Consider the following 17,552-nt stretch of genomic DNA (forward strand, 5'->3'; position numbering starts at 1 on the left):
CTTGCCATGGCAGCCTGCCACCCCAGGACCTCGGTGAGGGCTAGAAATTCAGCCCAAGATTGTGCGTCCATTCCTCGCCCCGTGGTTGATGGTCCGGCTGCTTCCTCCACTGTCTGGCCGTCTTCCGATAGCACGAGCTCTACCACCTCCAGCCCGGTGTTAACTGCACTTGCATGTACCGACATGTTGACCTATGTAAAACAAATGTTTAGGTCACTGTGGAGTACATAAAACTTGTTTAGCTGTGCCCACCTGTGCCAATGCTTGTCCCTTGCCACTACTTATGTAACTGATTACCCCCTTATGACCCTTTATCACCCATCCCGCGACCTGTCCGTCTCTGCCACCCATTCATTCCAACAATGGGACGTTGTAATGGCGTTCCTCCTGTTTCCTTATTGCACAACACCCAATCAACTTTATACTGTGAAACCCAGATGCGCTTGGACCCCCAAGAGGCCCTGGAAGTATTGTTCAAGATGGCCCATCTTTCACATCCACAGCCCTGCCAAGCCTTATCCCATGCAGATTCGTGAAGATACATACGTGACCACGCAAATGGCCGGGACTTAACTGTGAAAATTAACTCAATTCACTTTCCCGTGTCGTGTTCCGGGGGCATTCGCTGCGAGCCATATTCCCACGCCCTGGTGAACCTTAAAAAATGGCACAAATTCACCTATGAAATGCCCTTTGATCCGAGAGGAAGAACCTTCCCGACTCCCTGACTGTTCGGACACTACCTGGCCCTTGGAAAATGCATATTTATTCATTTTACATTTTACTCATTTTTCTTGCTGGGTGCGGTGTTGCGGGGAATGTGATCCCATTTACCGCTTTGCCACGCACCCAACAATAAATGTTTCTCGCGTCACTTGACGCTGCCAGCTTGTTCTTTAGCTCATCAGTTTAGCTGGCTCAGCCAATGAGTAACTCCTGGGTTTTAAAGTAACTCTCTGCATTTAAAGCCGCCGTTTTGGGTGGGATTTATGGCACTCTAGAGACATAGTTAGGGAAAGAGAGGTAGAGAGAGAGAGATGGAGCGAGGTAGAGAGAGAGAGGTAGAGAGGAAAGAGAGAGGGATCGAGAGAGATAGAGAGAGAGATAGAGAGAGATATATAGAGATAGAGAGAGATAGAGAGAGATAAAGATAGGAACTTCCTCCCCCACGGCTGATCCAACCCCGTCACGCCTCTGCATACCTTGCGCATTGAGTAACATGCAATGAATTACTCTAAGTGACCGCAGCTTCCACTCATCGTAAACAGATACCACTGTTTGCCACACAATAAAACCTTGCCTGAGGAAACTGCTGTATTAACCCAGGCATATGCGAACTTGGAAGTCCTTTAAGTACGCTAGATAAAACAGGAGCGTGCCAAACGGCAGTGCCCACATCTATTTATTTGCTTAAACCACACACTGCCATGCCACCCGTGAGGGTGTCCCCCAAACCTGTTATGGCTGTTATGGCATTTACCCCCACAACATTACCACGTCTGCCCCCCCTACCCCCCATGAACTCGTAGTCCCTCCAACGAAGGCCCCGCATGCCGAGCAAACCCCTGAGCACTTCGGCGTCGGCCATCCTGAAGAACCACAATGTCGTCGACCCCCCGAAACACCAACTACAAACATGCTACTTTCACTCGAGCCCATGGAAACGTGGCCCAGCACCCGCAAAACAAACAAAAGCAGGCCGCCCCTCCTCGACCCCGCCACACCTGGCGCGGCGGCCATCGGCCCCGGGAAACACCTGCCCTTGCTTAAACAATTCCTGTGTTGCGGCGCCCCTTTGAAATAGCAACCGCATGCTGCCTTCCTCCAACACAAACCCACTGCCTCTGCTCGTACAACACGCGGCGCGACGGCCATCGAAATAGAAACAACATCTCCCCCCCCCCTTTCACCACTCATATCCAACCAACTGCACACAAAGGCCCGCCCGCACACACAGCCTGCGCAGCCCACTGCCACCACCACCCATGCGATGCAGAGTTCTGCAATGCTGCCCCCTGTTCTCTGCCCCCTTCAACTTGATCCCACTGCAAAACCCGCCCAGAAGATTCCAGACCTTGGACTCGAACTGAGTCAACACAAACTGCTAACAAGCCCCTGTAAATACCGAACGCCGTGAAATGCAAGCTCCCCCGCATACACGTTCATGAAAAACACGGGCCGGACACTCTGGACGCTGGACCACCACCTGGATCCCCACCCCTCCCAGACCAAGCCCCTACCACTTGCGCCCTGCTGAAATGCCAAGGCAGGCCCCTCGACCGCCCAAAACCGCACCCCAACCGGGCACCCCATTCGCGCCCCACCGAATGACAAATGCGGACGCAAAGTGAATGACTGACCACCCGTCCATTCCCCCCTTGCCCCCCGAGCATGCTCGTGAAACCCACTAAACTACCGCCGCTCCCTTAACCTTGTATTACCACTTGAACGGCCCCTTTTTTTTTTCGTCCTCCTCCCCCCTCTCCCACCATGCTACACCCTCACGCTGGTCGACAACCGCTAAGACGCTCCCCTCGGCCCCCCTGCCTATCTAGCCACGCATTTTTCCACATACCTTTGTTTCCCGTCCGGAACCGAAACCTGCTGCGACAGGAACTCGCCAACGACCACTCTCTGATTCCCTGCCCCCGCCTGTTAACGAACCCCGACGTCCACGAAGCCCCGCAAGCACGACAACGATCCGGCGACCCAGGAAACGAAACGATGATCCAGTGAGGCGGGAAACCGAGGGAGAATGTGTGATTGTTCTCCAACGCCCCTGCCTTTATGGGCTGACTTCTCCTCGGTTTCCCGCCCCGCCCCTCATGTTTCGTGCGCTTCAGGGGGGTGGGCTAACGTGTGCCTCTCTCCCTCCTGCCCCCCTGACCAATAGTCCCGTGGGGGGGGCGGCTGGCCCGCCGCCACTAAGGGGCGGCGCCCGCCTTGCCATCTTCACTGGCGCGTTCGCCCGCCATTTGTCCTGCTTGTTTTCACACTGAATATGTGCAGGGTAGCCCTTAGAGCCCTGCTCGGCTACATGATTCTGTGAAACTAAATGGCTACCTTGGGGGCGGGGGGAGCACATACTGCACCAAATCACATCATAATGACATCACAAAACTGCACATCCAATCAGGTATGCTTACATCACTATGCATTAGACCAACACCCACAAATAAGTACATGGACCTTTCAGAGACATTTTGCAACAAAACTAACAGTGAGTTGTTTATTTTTAATACAAAATACAGTTATATTACATAACTTAAAAGCACTAGCATATATTTTTTATATAAATCAAATAACTTTTTAGAAACATTAACATATGACGGCCAACATTTTGGAAGTAAAAATGCCTGCCAAATTCAGCACACAATACAAATGCATTGAAGGGGTGTGGTTTTGGGTGGGAATGGGTGGAAAATGATAGATTTGACGTGGAGATGGGTGTTAAATGGGTGGACACATAGCCAAACGACGCAAAAAGCCTAGGCATCCATCCTCACATGTCATCTCCATTGAAAGGCATTACAGACCCTTATTCAAAGCCTCTATTTGAAGCTCTTTTGTTAAAGCTCTTATTTTAATGACAGTAGTTTTGGCTTAAAGGAATCACTTTCAGCACCACCTGATAGCCAAAACAAACTATAATTTAGGGCTCATTACTGGTTTAGCAGTAATGGTTATTTCAGCCGTATTTACACAATATTGCCAAAATTACCATCCAGTGGATTCAGGGTTTGATGGAATACCCAGATTTACAGGAGTGGAATGAACCACCACTATCCATTAACCATTTTAGGGCCGCATCGAAGGTGGGAATGAGTAGAAGAAAAAAAAGGGAAAAAATGAATAAAATTAACGTTATCTTTGGAAAATGTATTCCTGGAATCCATCCAGAAGTATCCCAGAAATACCCTGGCAGAGTTTGATGAGCTTGCAGAACTACCTCGGGACGAGACGTTACTTACCAGGGGTGGCTTGGCCATAATGGGGTGCCAACCTGCCATCCATTATGGATGAGCCAAAAGCAACCCAGTGATAATGGTGAGGGCTCCCTCTGCTGCAGCCAGCAGTGCAGGCAGATCTCCTGGACTGACTTTCACTGTCAAATGGTAACGGTATCCCAGTGCACATGCCCAAAGGACCAATGGAAAGCTGTGGTCCAGCTTTGCATGACCTGTTGGGATGCAGACAGAGGAACTACGAACCTAAATGTGCGTAGTGGGAGCTCCCATACCTCCCCACACATTTAGGTTCTCCTGAGCAGCGTTAAGGAGCCACTGGGTCCACCTTGCAGGTGCAGGAATCAGAAACCTCTCAAAGGTTCTTGCTGCATGGAAGCTGGGGGGTTGGGGGACCTCATTGCAGGCAGCATCTGAAGTCCAGACAAACTAGAGATTTGATGTTGTATGGGTACGCAAGTGAATTAATGCAATGCAGTAATAATGCATGTGTGCCAGGGAGCAGGCCTCTGATTGCGGGTGTAAACAGGGGGGAGGGGTGTCTGCTTGTGCAATGACAGCCACGACAGGATTTCATACTATGGCATGGCATTGGTTACTGGGCATCAAGGGCAACACCAGCATGATGCCTGTTTTTATGTGGGCATACTAGCTTGCATTGGTGGCAGATTGCAAGACCTGGAGGGAAAATGAAAATTCTAACTCCTGGAGAGTAGAGGCTTTGTAAGACTTGGATAGGAGAGACAGATGTCAAACCTGGAGACCGCACGAGAACGCCGGAGACTAGAATTCAGGAAAGACCAGAGCCCCCCCACACCCCAACAAGAGAAAGAAAGGGCAGTGGTCCCACCAACAAGAGGAGGAAAGGGCAGAGGCCCCCCTGACAAGAGGCGGAAAGGGCAGAGGCCTGCCCCCCTGATAATAAGAGGAAAGGGCAGAGGCCCCCCTGACAAGGAGGAAAGGGCAGAGGCCCCCTGACAAGAGAAGGAAAGGGCAGAGGCCCCCCGACAAGAGAAGGAAAGAGTAGAGAGGAAGAAGTGCCCCAGAGGAGGCAGAGAATGAAGAGGTTAGGACCCCCCCCCCATCCAGGAGACATGCTGAAGAGAAGGACGAGATGAAGTACATAAAATGTACCTTGGGGACTAACCCAGGAAAGAACAATGTCCACGGTAAGTGTCAGGGGACACTATAAAACCCTAACAATCCAGACACCTTAAAAAAAGGCATACACTTGAATATACTTGTTAAGTCATTTGTTACAACTTGTGACACCCAAGTGAATCCTCACATTAGTTAGAGATTGCCATTAATAATGAACTCTACATAAAAAACATTTAGGTTCTCCTTTTCAAAGATGACACATTTCTGCATAATAAGGTAGAGTGTGAAGGCCTGGTCACATTTCCAATGCCCTTCTGAAAATCTGCCAGTGGAAGTGACAAAATCATGCTTGGGGTACACCAATCTTCAAGATGCACACAACCCATCCTCCCATAAACTTTGCATAACACAACCATCAAAGATGGTAGGCGGAAATTGCAGAGTCCCCCCCCCCTCTCATTTTTAAAAGCACCAAATTGATGAGAAAGCTCAAAAAGAAATTGATGGCGTTCAACAGTTCAACCAAATCACGAGTGTGTGCTTCAAAAGATCAAGATGGAGTTGTATGGGACTCCTGAAGTCTGCCTACATGTAGAGGGGTGGCTTAAGCCCCATCCATTGTCCGAAGCAGCCTACTGGTACGCCAAAAGACGACAGCAGGCACGCACACTTACATTTCGGCGGCTTCAAGGCTCCACCGACAAAGAGGAGGCGGGTAGGGTGGATGGCCTTGGCCGAATTGAGCAATGGACGAGTGATGGCGGCCCAGGTGAAACGGTTCATGCTGCTTAACAAATTTCATCTATTCTGGGCCTTCCGAAATACTTACAAGCATAGATGGAGTGTGGGTATTGAAACAATTCTGGTAATCTATATCAGCAGACGTCATCTGCGCTATTATATAGTTTGGTCCATTTCAAGCACGTTACACATTCCTCAAATCAAAATTGAAGAGAGGCCATGAGGAAGAAAGCCAGACAGATCCATTTTGGCCATGTAAATGAACGGTTGGTGCACACTTTACAGAACTGCCAATTGGTACCAATATGGTAACACAAGCGTACATGGGTTCATATGGTGGAGAAAGTCTAAACAAAAAAAAAGGAAAAATGCTGCCATGTTGCCATGTGCCATTTCTAAGAGATGTTCTGCCTCCTAACACCTCTTCTCTTTTCAGTCTTTTCTGTAGTATTGGATTTGGCAATAAATTACTGGTCTGCATCACAACTAAGCGACTCGCAGCTCTTCCTGAGCAGGAGCAGGAGCTCCGGATCGTTGCAGGAGCAGTGGATCCCTTTCCCCTTCAATGATGAGCCCACCTGGAGGTATGCTGCCCACTGTCAACAAATAGGTAGCAGCGTCCCAATTTCGGCCGCTTTTTGCGCGTTATGCGCTGTAGCCGCCAACATTCTTACTAATAACGTTGTGCATGTCCCACTTTGCACACAGTTAGCAAATAACCCGTGCTGCCCACTTTGAAGACCAACACTTCTTGTAACGCCATTGAAACACACGAGGTGTTTATTTTACTAAGATGGCCGCCCCTGTGTTTAAGGCCTGATGTGCCTTGCCCAATCCACACAGCAGAGAAGAGCCTCCTGCTGATTGGCCCCTGCCCTGCCTACTACAGCCTATCGGAAGCCGGCAGACGTGAGCAGGCCCTTTCTGGAAAGGCCCTGAGGGTAAGGCTAACAACTGTCCGGAGACTGTCCCGAGCTGACCAGAGCCCAGGGCCTGACCCCCTGCCCATGCGCCTACAGAGAATGCTGCATGCTGGACAATCTATTAGAGGTAACTCTTGCTACACACTATAAGCCTTACTTGGCCACTCCAAATCCAATAAATTCTGATTCAGGCACCCTATACTCTAACACCGAGTCTCCTACTCACAATTGCTCTTCTTGGGTCACAAAGTGATGTGTAAACCCATGTGATTTTTGCTGTTTCTGTGATTCTCGCATTTGTTTCTGTGATTCTCCCATTTAGGTGAAACACTGCCCACATCTACTCCATGCATTCCAGTGTGATTTTTGCTGTTTCTGTGATTCTCGCATTTAGCTACCTAAACCTGACGCAGGCCCATCTAGTAACTAGCAGCTAGTAGACACATGTCCATTGCTCCTTACCTCTACCCACCAGAATGTACCTACCAGGTATTTACTCAGCTTTGCTGAGAGTCATTCTCCACCTTATCCACGTATCTAGTAATCTCAGCCCCCCCTAGCCCGACGCACATATATCCCTCCCCCCTACTCACCATGTACCCCTCTACGCCATGCAGCCTTTCTGCCAGAAACTCCAAACTACGCGCCAGACTACCCAAAATATATGAGCCTAGAGCAAGGGACACTATCCAGACTAAACTGACCAACTGGTCCCTGTCATCACCCGTGGTTAGCCCTACCAACAACCTCACAGACCTACTTAAGCTTAGCCGAACCAATACCACAACTAAGCAAAAGGCTCGCACATTAACCACCACACCTACTGTTAGTTAAACTACCACCCTGCCTATAAGAGGCGCATTAATTAATGCGAGATCTGTAGTAGCACATGCTACAGATATAGAAGACCTCATCCTAAAAGAAGAACTAGACTTTATAGCCATCACTGAGTCCTAGCTTCATGCAGCCGCTGGCCCAGCTCTCTCGCTAGCCATCCCTGAGGATTTTACCATCCTCCGAGCGGACAGAACAGAATCTAGAGGCAAAGGCCTCGCCATAATCGCCAAAACTCACCTCAACTTTAAACTAGACACCACCAACCTTAACTGAATCTCTCACAGCTAAGCTCCCCACCGCCAACTCCCAAACCATTACCCTCCACTTACTTTACAGACCTCTGGGACCTCTAGGCTCCTTCGAGGAAGACCTTAATTCTATCCTCTCCAACAACTTAAAAAACACTTCCCAGAGCCTTCTCCTTGGAGATTTTAACCTTGGCTTCAATGACCCCAAAGACCCCCAAGCGACCAGCATCAACGACACCTTGTTAGAATTAGGCTTCACCCAAAGAGTGTCCACCCCCACATACAACAAAGGGAGAACCCTTGACTGGATAGCAGACCATAACTGTGTGGCTTCCATTACCGCCATCACCCCGCAACCAGGGTCTGACCACCACCTCCTGACTTTTAGACTTGAGGTTTCAAGCCCCATCACGAATAAATCATTAGCCATAGCTATCCCGACGAGAAGCAAGAAAAACATAACTGTAGAAAAACTCATCCCCCCTCATTCTCCCAACCTGAACCATCTCCCAGCCAACTCCAACCCCCACCATCTTGTCGAAAGCTACAATAGTATGCGGTCAGCCTTAGACGTTAACGCACCACTAAAACTGAGAAAATGTAAGCCGATAAAACACCTGAACACCTGGTTCACTGCCCACTTAAAAGCTCTCAGATTAGAGAAACGTAAAAAGGAACAAATATGGAGACAATCCCCCACAGACATCAACAAGCTGATCCTTAACAAAATAGTCTCCACTTATAAAAAAGAAATTATCCTTGCCAAACAAGAATCGTACAACCAGAGAATTCTACAAGCCAAACCCAGTACTAAAGAACTGTTTACCATCTTAAAAGAGCTGGAATCACCTATCACAGCGCCAGACACTTGTATGAAAGATAAACAAGTGTGTACCACTGTCCAAAATGCCCTCTCCAATAAAGTCGCAGGCCTTCAAATCAAAATTAACAACAAGAAAGAGGTACTAACCAACTCCTCTAACTCTAACAACACCCCCCTGCGCCCCACTCATCAGCACCCCACCCCCAGCCCACTCACCCGCTTGAGCTTTTCCAAAGTCTCCACGCTAGAAGTGGAAAAAAATCATACTCAGCCTCAAACCATGAAATTGCCAAGGCGACCTTTGCCCACAACAAATAATCAAAGATGCAGCAAGAGACCTCTCACCATTCATTACCAAACTAATCAACGCCTCTTTCTCATCAGGTACTGTCCCCAACAACCTCAAAGAATCTTGGGTCCTCCCCTTACTAAAAAAACCCTCCCTAGACCCCTCTATACCCACGAACTACAGACCGATCACCACCATCCCCTTCCTGCTTAAAATCCTAGACAAGACAGCCTATCAACAAATACAAAAATACCTCGAACAAAACCATCTCCTAGGTATCTGGCAATCAGGCTTTAGACCCCAACACGGGACAGAAACTGCTCTCATTGCTTTCAAGGCTCAAATTGACACTCTGAGAGATAATGGGAAAACTGCCTTACTGATTCTCCTAGACCTCTCGGCAGCATCTTGTTGATCACAAAATCCGATGCAACCACTTAGACTCGGCTGCCCACTTCTCCCAAGAAGCCATTGGCTGGATTAAGTCATTCCTGAGTAACAGATCCATGTGTGTCTTTTCCACTTCGGCTTCTGCTGACCCCATCCCCATCACATGTGGGGTCCCTCAGAGTTCTTGCATCTCCCCCACACTGTACAATGTGTTCACTAAGCCCCTGTTTGACGATCTCGACGGTCTGGGTATCACCTACACTAACTATGCCGATGATACCAGATCCTCATCCCGCTGACGGGAGATTACAACACGGATTTGGCCTTGGTGAACAAGGTGTACCTCATCATTCAGGCATGGATGGCTTCCCAAAGTCTATTCCTGAATGATGACAAGACTGAACTCATCATCCTGGGATCCACCACTAACCTAAACAAATTGGACCATAATTACTCCAGCTTCACCATAGATGGCAACTCTATCAAGGTAGCCAGGGAATTGAAAACCCTTGGTATTTACCTTGACTCTACCCTCTCCTTCCACAAACAGGTCAGCTCTATGGCCTCCATCACTGCTTACACATGTAAGCTTATAAGATTGTTGGCCCCGCTTGAGCAGTCTGCCTTTCCTGCTGCTCCCCAGCGTGCTGCCGAGCCTGCCAGCAGCACGCATTATAACGCAGCCCTGCGCCGAGATAGTGGCCCAAGGAGAGCATGACTGCCTCCCAGAAAGCTGTCTGCCCAGAAATAAGGAGCCGCACCGCCCACAGCGGCCAGATGTTCCGGTAACAAGAGGCCCCGCTGCAAGCCCTACACAGGAAGCCCTATTACTAGCCCTGCATATCCATGATGAGTGTCCCGACGCCAGCAACAGCAGAAAGCACACACGTAGTGCCAAGGAAGTGCTCAGGCCAGACTGCTACCCACACATGCACGCAGGGTATATACCCAAGGCCGACTTCAGACAGGGACAAGAGCACAGTGGCTCACCAGGGGCACACCAGTACTGGCCATCCACCAGTGACATTACAAGAGAAGGGCAACACACATAAAAGGAGGGAAACAGGACCCTGTACCCACAGAAAAGCTGACTCACAGAGCAGAGAGCTGTTTAGCACCTGCAATCAGCCCTGAGGGACCGCCGTACCCCACCCGCAAGTCGGAGGATTGGTGACAGGTGCCTGACCAAGGCCCCGCCGCACCAGCACAACAAGGGAGGAACTAATTCCCCATACCGTCAATAATTCCATTTCATATGACGGACACCACCAACCTGGGCCCAGCTGGTCCTGTTAGATGAAAGAATTTGACGTCTATCTCAATGCTCTAGGCCCACAAGATGATAAGCGCTTCACAGGCGTTCCCACACTCACAGCAGGCCCGGAAGTGCCAGACATCATCTCCGACTTGCCTTTTTGACTTTTTTTTTTTTACTCTGAGCTGAGATCCTCGCTTCACTCGGGCCTACAAAGCTAAATTCTCTTAGAGCTCCTCATGGGCCTTCAGCATCTATATACCTGCCAAACTTTTGTATGCCCTTGAGTAAAAGTAATGCTGCTGGGCCGCCCCCAGATGCCATTTCTGCTGATATTTTCTATTAAATCAGTCACTGTAATCCTCTTTGGAAGTTTCTCACGCCCCCCCATACCACCCCAAACACACTTTGGGCGCACCCAGGGGGGGCCAGCCCCACAGTTTGAAGACCACTGCCCTAGAAAAGTAGTTTGCAACCTTCAGCGCTCCAGATGTTTCGGACTACAACACCCAGGCAGCCTAGTCAATGATGAGGTATCGCGGGAGATATATCTGGGGAGCCAGAGGTGACAGACCTCTTCACTAAAGGCTGGGCAGTGTCCTGCACCAGTTAAATAGTAACCGAATGTCGACCGTAGTACAGCACCATGCAAGCCATTACAGAAAACATGGCCTTGCACTGTTCCCACCCTCCATGAGCCCCTCAGATCAGCTCTGGCTCAGCGTTTATCCTGGAGAAATGGGATCTGAACCTTTCACCTACGCGCAGCACCCATGTCAGTGAGTCTTCCTTCCTTGCACGAGGCATGGAAGTCAAATTTGCAAACCATCAACACAAGCAATCACCATGAACACAGGCAATCACGCGAGGCGGTTTTACCTGGCCATTGCTGCTTTTTTCTGATCGATCCTGAGCCTGCAAAGGCAAGTTGGCGGATGGGGCCAAGGCCTACATTTCTAGTCTCCAGTGCACTGGCCTACGGCACCTGTGGGAGAGAAGTAAAGAATTCATGTAAAGGAGACCATATTTTGGGTGGCCATGTCATTTCATTGCACCTGGTAATCCATTACTCCTCACCACTCAATTTAATCAATCCAAAATATACATGAATATATGAACTTATACACAATCATGAAAATTGGATACAGTCCAGAAGAAATTACAGAAACCTGACGACACATCAGATAAGAGCATTGTCTAAAATTCTATCTGCAACAAGCTAACTATATGAAACCGTGTTTCATTTGGGAACATATCACCACAATATTATGTGAAATCCGAATTAGTTCACTATGCTAACTGTATGAGACCATATTGTAGGTATTGATATACTCGTCTTTTTTTAATAAATGCAATTGATAACTCTATGATTAAATACTTATATATAGATTTTCCCTCTACCCCCCAGTCAATTGCTTAACCAGTATGGAGTTATTTAGAAGGATTCTTTAGTAATGTTGTATACCCTCTGAAGAATGTCCATGCATTGAGAGCAACGGCAGGACAGAAACCTGTTCATGTTGGGTTCTACATAGATTGCATATTGGAATAACGAAACACTATAGAGATACGTTCCCCAAATGATAATAGGATCTTATACAGTTGCCATACTGGACTAATGTAACTGCAGTACTCTACTTTACTGCAATAGAAACACTGTGTGCTATATACAAGCAGTGTACTTAAACTGATTTTAATAATATACTTGCTAACCAGTAAATTATTGAAAAAGGAATGTCTCCAGATGATTTGGACTACAACTCCCATGATGCCTCACCATCGAGCATGCCAACTAGGGCTGATGGGAGTTGTAGTCCAAAACATCTGGTTTCATATCCCTGGCTTATTAATTACTTTGACAGTTGCTAGCGTATACTTTCAATTGCAATATGATAATGTTTGCTATATACAGTGTATTTAACAAATCTGTAGTAAATACTACTGTGCATTTATTGGGAAAGGAATTTCATAAGCATTTTGGAAAACTAAGGATGCTAAAAGATGCCAACTATTGTTAAACTGCTTTCTATTGAAAAATGAAGCTTGCATTGTCTTGCATCATCTTGGATGGGCCACTCTCTTCTTTCTTCCCACTTGACGCTCTCCTCTCACCTTGCACCGGCACACCCGGTGCAGCCACTCAGATTCAACGTCACCAGACCCATGAAAAGAGTGACAGCGGCAGCCTTTGCCTCCACCTACTCTCGGCCTGCTACTCCTGTGGCTGACTCGCACCCTGGCACAGCCCTCGCTAACCTCAATCTCTATCTCCAACACCCTTGACACTCTTGCCCCTGTCATGTGGATCCAACTGAAGCCTTCCAAACAGTGCAACTCTTGGTACGACTCTGATCTGGCTGCCCTTAAACGCAAGTGTAGGGCAGCTGAACGGATATGGAATGCATCAGGCAGACCATCTGACAAACTGGCCTGCCGCCTCCTTCAAAGGCAATATCGACTCTGCATCCACACCAAGAAAAGAGTCTTTATTCAAGCCTGCATCTCTGCGGCATCAAACAACACGGCCAAACTTTTGAAAGTCTGTAAGGAACTGGCCAATCCTGCAGCAGCCTCCTCTTCCGTTACACCCACCCAGGACCTTTGCTTGGCCCGGGCTTCTCACTTCACCGCAAAAACACACAACATTCGTTCCTCTCTCACTTCCACACTACATCATACAACAATACCCCAAGAGCCTCCCTCGGCCCCTCCACCATTACTCTCCTCTCTCACTCCCATCACACCTGATGTGGTCGCCAGACAAGTCTGAAGGCCTCATCCAAACAGGTGGACCCCTGCCCTTCCAAAACCATTAAGGACAATATTGATTCTCTCGCCCCAGCCTTGACTGGTCTCTGCAATCTCTCTTTTGCCACTGGAGTTTTCACAACTTCTCTTAAGCACTCCCTTGTGCACCCTATGCTTAAGAAACCCTCCTCCGACCCCTCCATTCTGGCAAACTACCACCCCATCTCTATCACCCCTTTCCAGGGCAAACTTCTGGAGAAGCTGGGTAGCTCCCAGCTCACCTTCCACACTAAATCTGCTGGTTGCCTCCACGACCATCAGTCTGGTTTTAATTAATTAAATTATTTAATGTGATATAGTTTACATAATAAACTTTACACATATACTAAAACAATATAATAAAACATGAAGTAAAAAAATAAAGTAAGATCGAATAACATATATAGCATACAATACATACAAAATGCATAAAGAGAATGTTCATAAAAAAAGAAGAAAAAAACCCAGATAACCTTCCATCCTTATTTGTACAAATAGACACAGATTAGGCGGTCCTTGAAAGTCTGGAGTTCTTACAATAAAGGCAAAGCAGAAGGGATCAAATCCCTTGTCTATCTAACATCAAGGTAACTAGATATATATAATCCCAAATCTACGACTTCAGGTAAACACCGGCAAGATCACTCACATATTATTTCAGTCCTCAGGACCTCACCTGCTATTATTCACATTTTATTACCCAGCTTTTCTTCAATCTTTAGCCAAATATTGTAAAGGGCAGTCATCAACCGCAAACTTTTAGAATTGGTGCAATAGTACCAAAAGGACTGTTCCTTGATTGTTGCCAGATCGTGGGCATACCTCCCAATATGATGATGAATTATACTAGTCATACTATCACATTGAGTCAGCAAATGTCTTGCTGTCTCCCGTGCATCGCACACATTACATAACCAAAAGATACGTTGTTCAATGGGGATGTGCTCTCTACTCCCCATAACCATCATAGTCGGGAGCTGTTCCATTCTGCGTAGAATGAAGCGTCAGAGCCTTTTGGATGGGCAGAGGTTCAGAAAGGCCTGGGGTTTTGTGAAGGAGTAAAGCCTATATTGCACAAAGTGGCAGCTTTTCAACGTGTTGAGGTGGGCATAGTTCTCCAACCAGTCCCACAACTCAACACGTTTATCTAGCGCATTCTGCACCAACTTTGAATAGCCCACTCCTCTACGAGTCCAGCCTATTTCAGCTAGATATTTTGTCATTCTCACAAATGGTGAGCAGGGATTTTGCTACTTGAGTAATTCCTGGTAAACTGCTGTTAACAGCGCGTTGTTAATTCCACTGCTCATCTTCAGGAAGAACCCTGTCCTCTTTTTCATAACTATGGCTCTAAGAGAAGGCACACCTAGCTCCAGTCTTATGAGGGCCATGGGAACTCCTGGTGGTAAACCAAGGATCAGTTGCCAAAATGTCCCTTCGATGACCTGGAGCCATTTAAGATCTGAGTCAAAAAGAGCTTCTAAGCCATAGGTCATCATTGGGATAAATAAGTAAAGTTGGCGCTTACCCCATAGCGTGAAGCCACCCTGATTCTTAGTGAAACTAGCAATTAGAGCCGTTAATTGCACTGCTCGAATTGTGCGAGATAGTTTACATGCCACGTAATCTCCACTGGGCTCAAAATCGATTCCCAAGTAGTGATATTGCGGCACGTACGAGATCTTCACTTTACCCACGATGAGACTAACACGAGAAACTCTTTTGCTAGTAAATCTCAGAACCTTGGTTTTGTCAAGGGTAATAGTAAGACCAATGCTTGCTGCATACTCCCTCCCATAGCGCTATTGCAGATCTACGTAGTCCACTGATGGTGTGGTCAAAGACTACTAGATCATCTGCATATGTCAGCACAGGGCAAGCAGCCGCACCGATTTTTGGGGGACAGTTATTAGCAGCAGTTATGGCCACCGGAATGTCATGGAAATAGAGGTTATACACAAGTGGGGCGGTGACACAACCCTGTTTCACCCCCCTATTTTGCTGAACTTTTTCAGTCAAATGTCCTTCTTGATCTAATTTCAACCTAACTGAGGTGTTATTGTGCAGTGATATAAGGTAATACAACATACCAACAGGGCACCCCAAGGCTTCTAATTTTAGCCATAACCGTTCTCTAGGGACCGAATCAAACGCAGCTTTAAAATCAATATAAAGTGCATATAACAGTGGCTCTCCCCCTCTGCCAGCCCTAGATCGCAGTCGGTCCATAACCCTGATATTATGGCTAGTACAATAGCCTCTTCTAAAACCACATTGGAATTTGGGTAAAATGTTTGCCTCGTCAACCCATACCTGCAGCTCTTTAAGCAGTAAGGACGCAAACAATTTACCTATTGCATCCAACATAGAAAGTAGTCTATAGTTATTAGGTTCGAGCCGGTTGCCCTTTCTAAATACAGGTACCAGCACAGCAGTCTGCCAAGAGCTAGGTATTCTACCTTGCTCCATGATCTTCTTAAATAGATAGTTAGCCGTCTGGCCCAAAAATCGGGCTGTCTTTTGATGACTATGTTGGCCAGCCCGTTGGGTCCAGGAGCTCTAGATGATTTCAGAGTCTTTGGGCCTCATTACGACCCTGGCGTTAAGGGTTTAACGGCGCCGTAAAAGGTGTTGGTGCCGTTAAACCCTTAACGCCTGATTACGAGGTCCCTTTGCGGGACCCCCGACCTTAACGGCTGGTTTTTCCAGTCGTTAAAGTAGGGTGCCGCAAAGGGACCTTGGTGCCAAGTACGGTGCCGCAATTTGCGGCACCGTACTTAGCACCTTCCCCATTCTCATTGAGCCCTATGGGTCAAAAATGGGAATGGGGAAGGGCCCATGGTGAATGGGGAATTACCGCCCCGCCAACCTTGGAATGGGGCTGAAATTCCGCCATTCACCATGGCAGACCCCGGCATGGACCATGGTGCTAACAGCACCATGGTTTAGCGCCGGGGTCGTAATGAGGCCCTTTATCTTGCTAATTATAGCATTATATGATATATCAAAAGGTAAAGTTGGCGATGCTGCTCTAAATGAAATGGACTCCTCTATCTGCATGATGGAATTACGATTCTCCAGAACTTTTTCCCATTCTACACCGCTAATTGGGTTTACCAGTTGTCCCTTCGCCACCTCCCTTACTTCACTTAAGAGTGACCAGATGCTTTGAGAGTTTTTAGAGCAAATGGTCTGAACTAATTTCTGGTATGCCTCCGTTCTTTCGGCGTATTTTATACCCTTAATAGTGACTCTATATTAATTTTTAATTTTCCTCCCCGCAGCCCGAAGTTCTTCCAATGGGCCTATCATTTTCTTACTAATACGCAGGTCCCTTCTGAAGTCTCTCTTAGCATCTCTGATCCTCTTATTGAAAGGGAGTTTGTTGACCTCCAATGTTATCACCCTGCGCATAGGGGCAGGTGCGTGCGTGCGTGCGTGCCAGAAAAATCAAAGATCCAGTCTTCGATTGAATTGATTGTCATATCGTTAAAATCCGGTAAATTTGGCCATCTCTCAATCTCTAGAGCTTCAACAGCCTGATTTATATTCTTAGTAGACCGCCTTATTCTTGTGCCCGCTTTATCTACGCACACTTTACCCATATTGCTCTTCACAGGGCCCCCTTAAAGGACATTTAATATACACTGGAGCGCTGCATAGTCGCTCTATTTATTTGAAATGACTGCCATATCTTCCACACCAAATTGCATTTTAGGGCACAGGAATATGTAGTCAAGTGTGCTACAAGATGAGTGTGTGCCTGCCAGGATGGCACTCAGAGTACAACCATTCAACATTTCTAAGTCCCAAAAGTCAAATAATTGGAGCCATCCCAACCCCTCCTGATCAATTTTAGTCTGTGCCATTAGACGTTTCTCCTTCAACTAAGGGTTCTGGGTCGGTCTCCCTCTCTCCCCAGCCATGAAGCAATTAAAATCACCCACCACTATTGCAGCTATATTTCCTGGTTTTGCTGACCAGGATGCTAATAGGTCATGTAGAGCTTCTTGCAATTGTTCTTTATCATGGCGTGGGGGGCGATTATAGAGATTTACCAACAGTAATTTTTCCCCATTTCCCTTGAGCCCGTAGACCACCTCCACTGCCATCAGATTGTTCTCTGGGTTACAAATGACCCGCCGAGAGGCCAGAGAGCTAACTACCCCTCTGAGCAGACCCCCAAACGGCCT

At 47.6% G+C, this 17,552-nt stretch overlaps 1 protein-coding gene across 3 annotated transcripts in view; it reads right to left on the reverse strand.

Annotated features, from left to right (window-relative positions):
- The window catches only part of LOC138525698 (ICOS ligand-like), a 289,305-nt gene that overhangs the window by 102,244 nt on the left and 169,509 nt on the right, over positions 1-17,552 (reverse strand). For all 3 annotated transcript variants that reach the window (XM_069635795.1, XM_069635794.1, XM_069635792.1), the window contains exon 2: positions 11,452-11,557. In XM_069635795.1, coding sequence (XP_069491896.1) covers positions 11,452-11,459 — 8 coding nt within the window. In that variant the 5' untranslated portion in view covers positions 11,460-11,557. The remainder of the gene's footprint in view (positions 1-11,451; positions 11,558-17,552) is intronic.

This window comes from Ambystoma mexicanum, chromosome 7p (genome assembly GCF_040938575.1).
Source record: "Ambystoma mexicanum isolate Mex_15411 chromosome 7p, UKY_AmexF1_1, whole genome shotgun sequence".
Taxonomy (NCBI): domain Eukaryota; kingdom Metazoa; phylum Chordata; class Amphibia; order Caudata; family Ambystomatidae; genus Ambystoma; species Ambystoma mexicanum.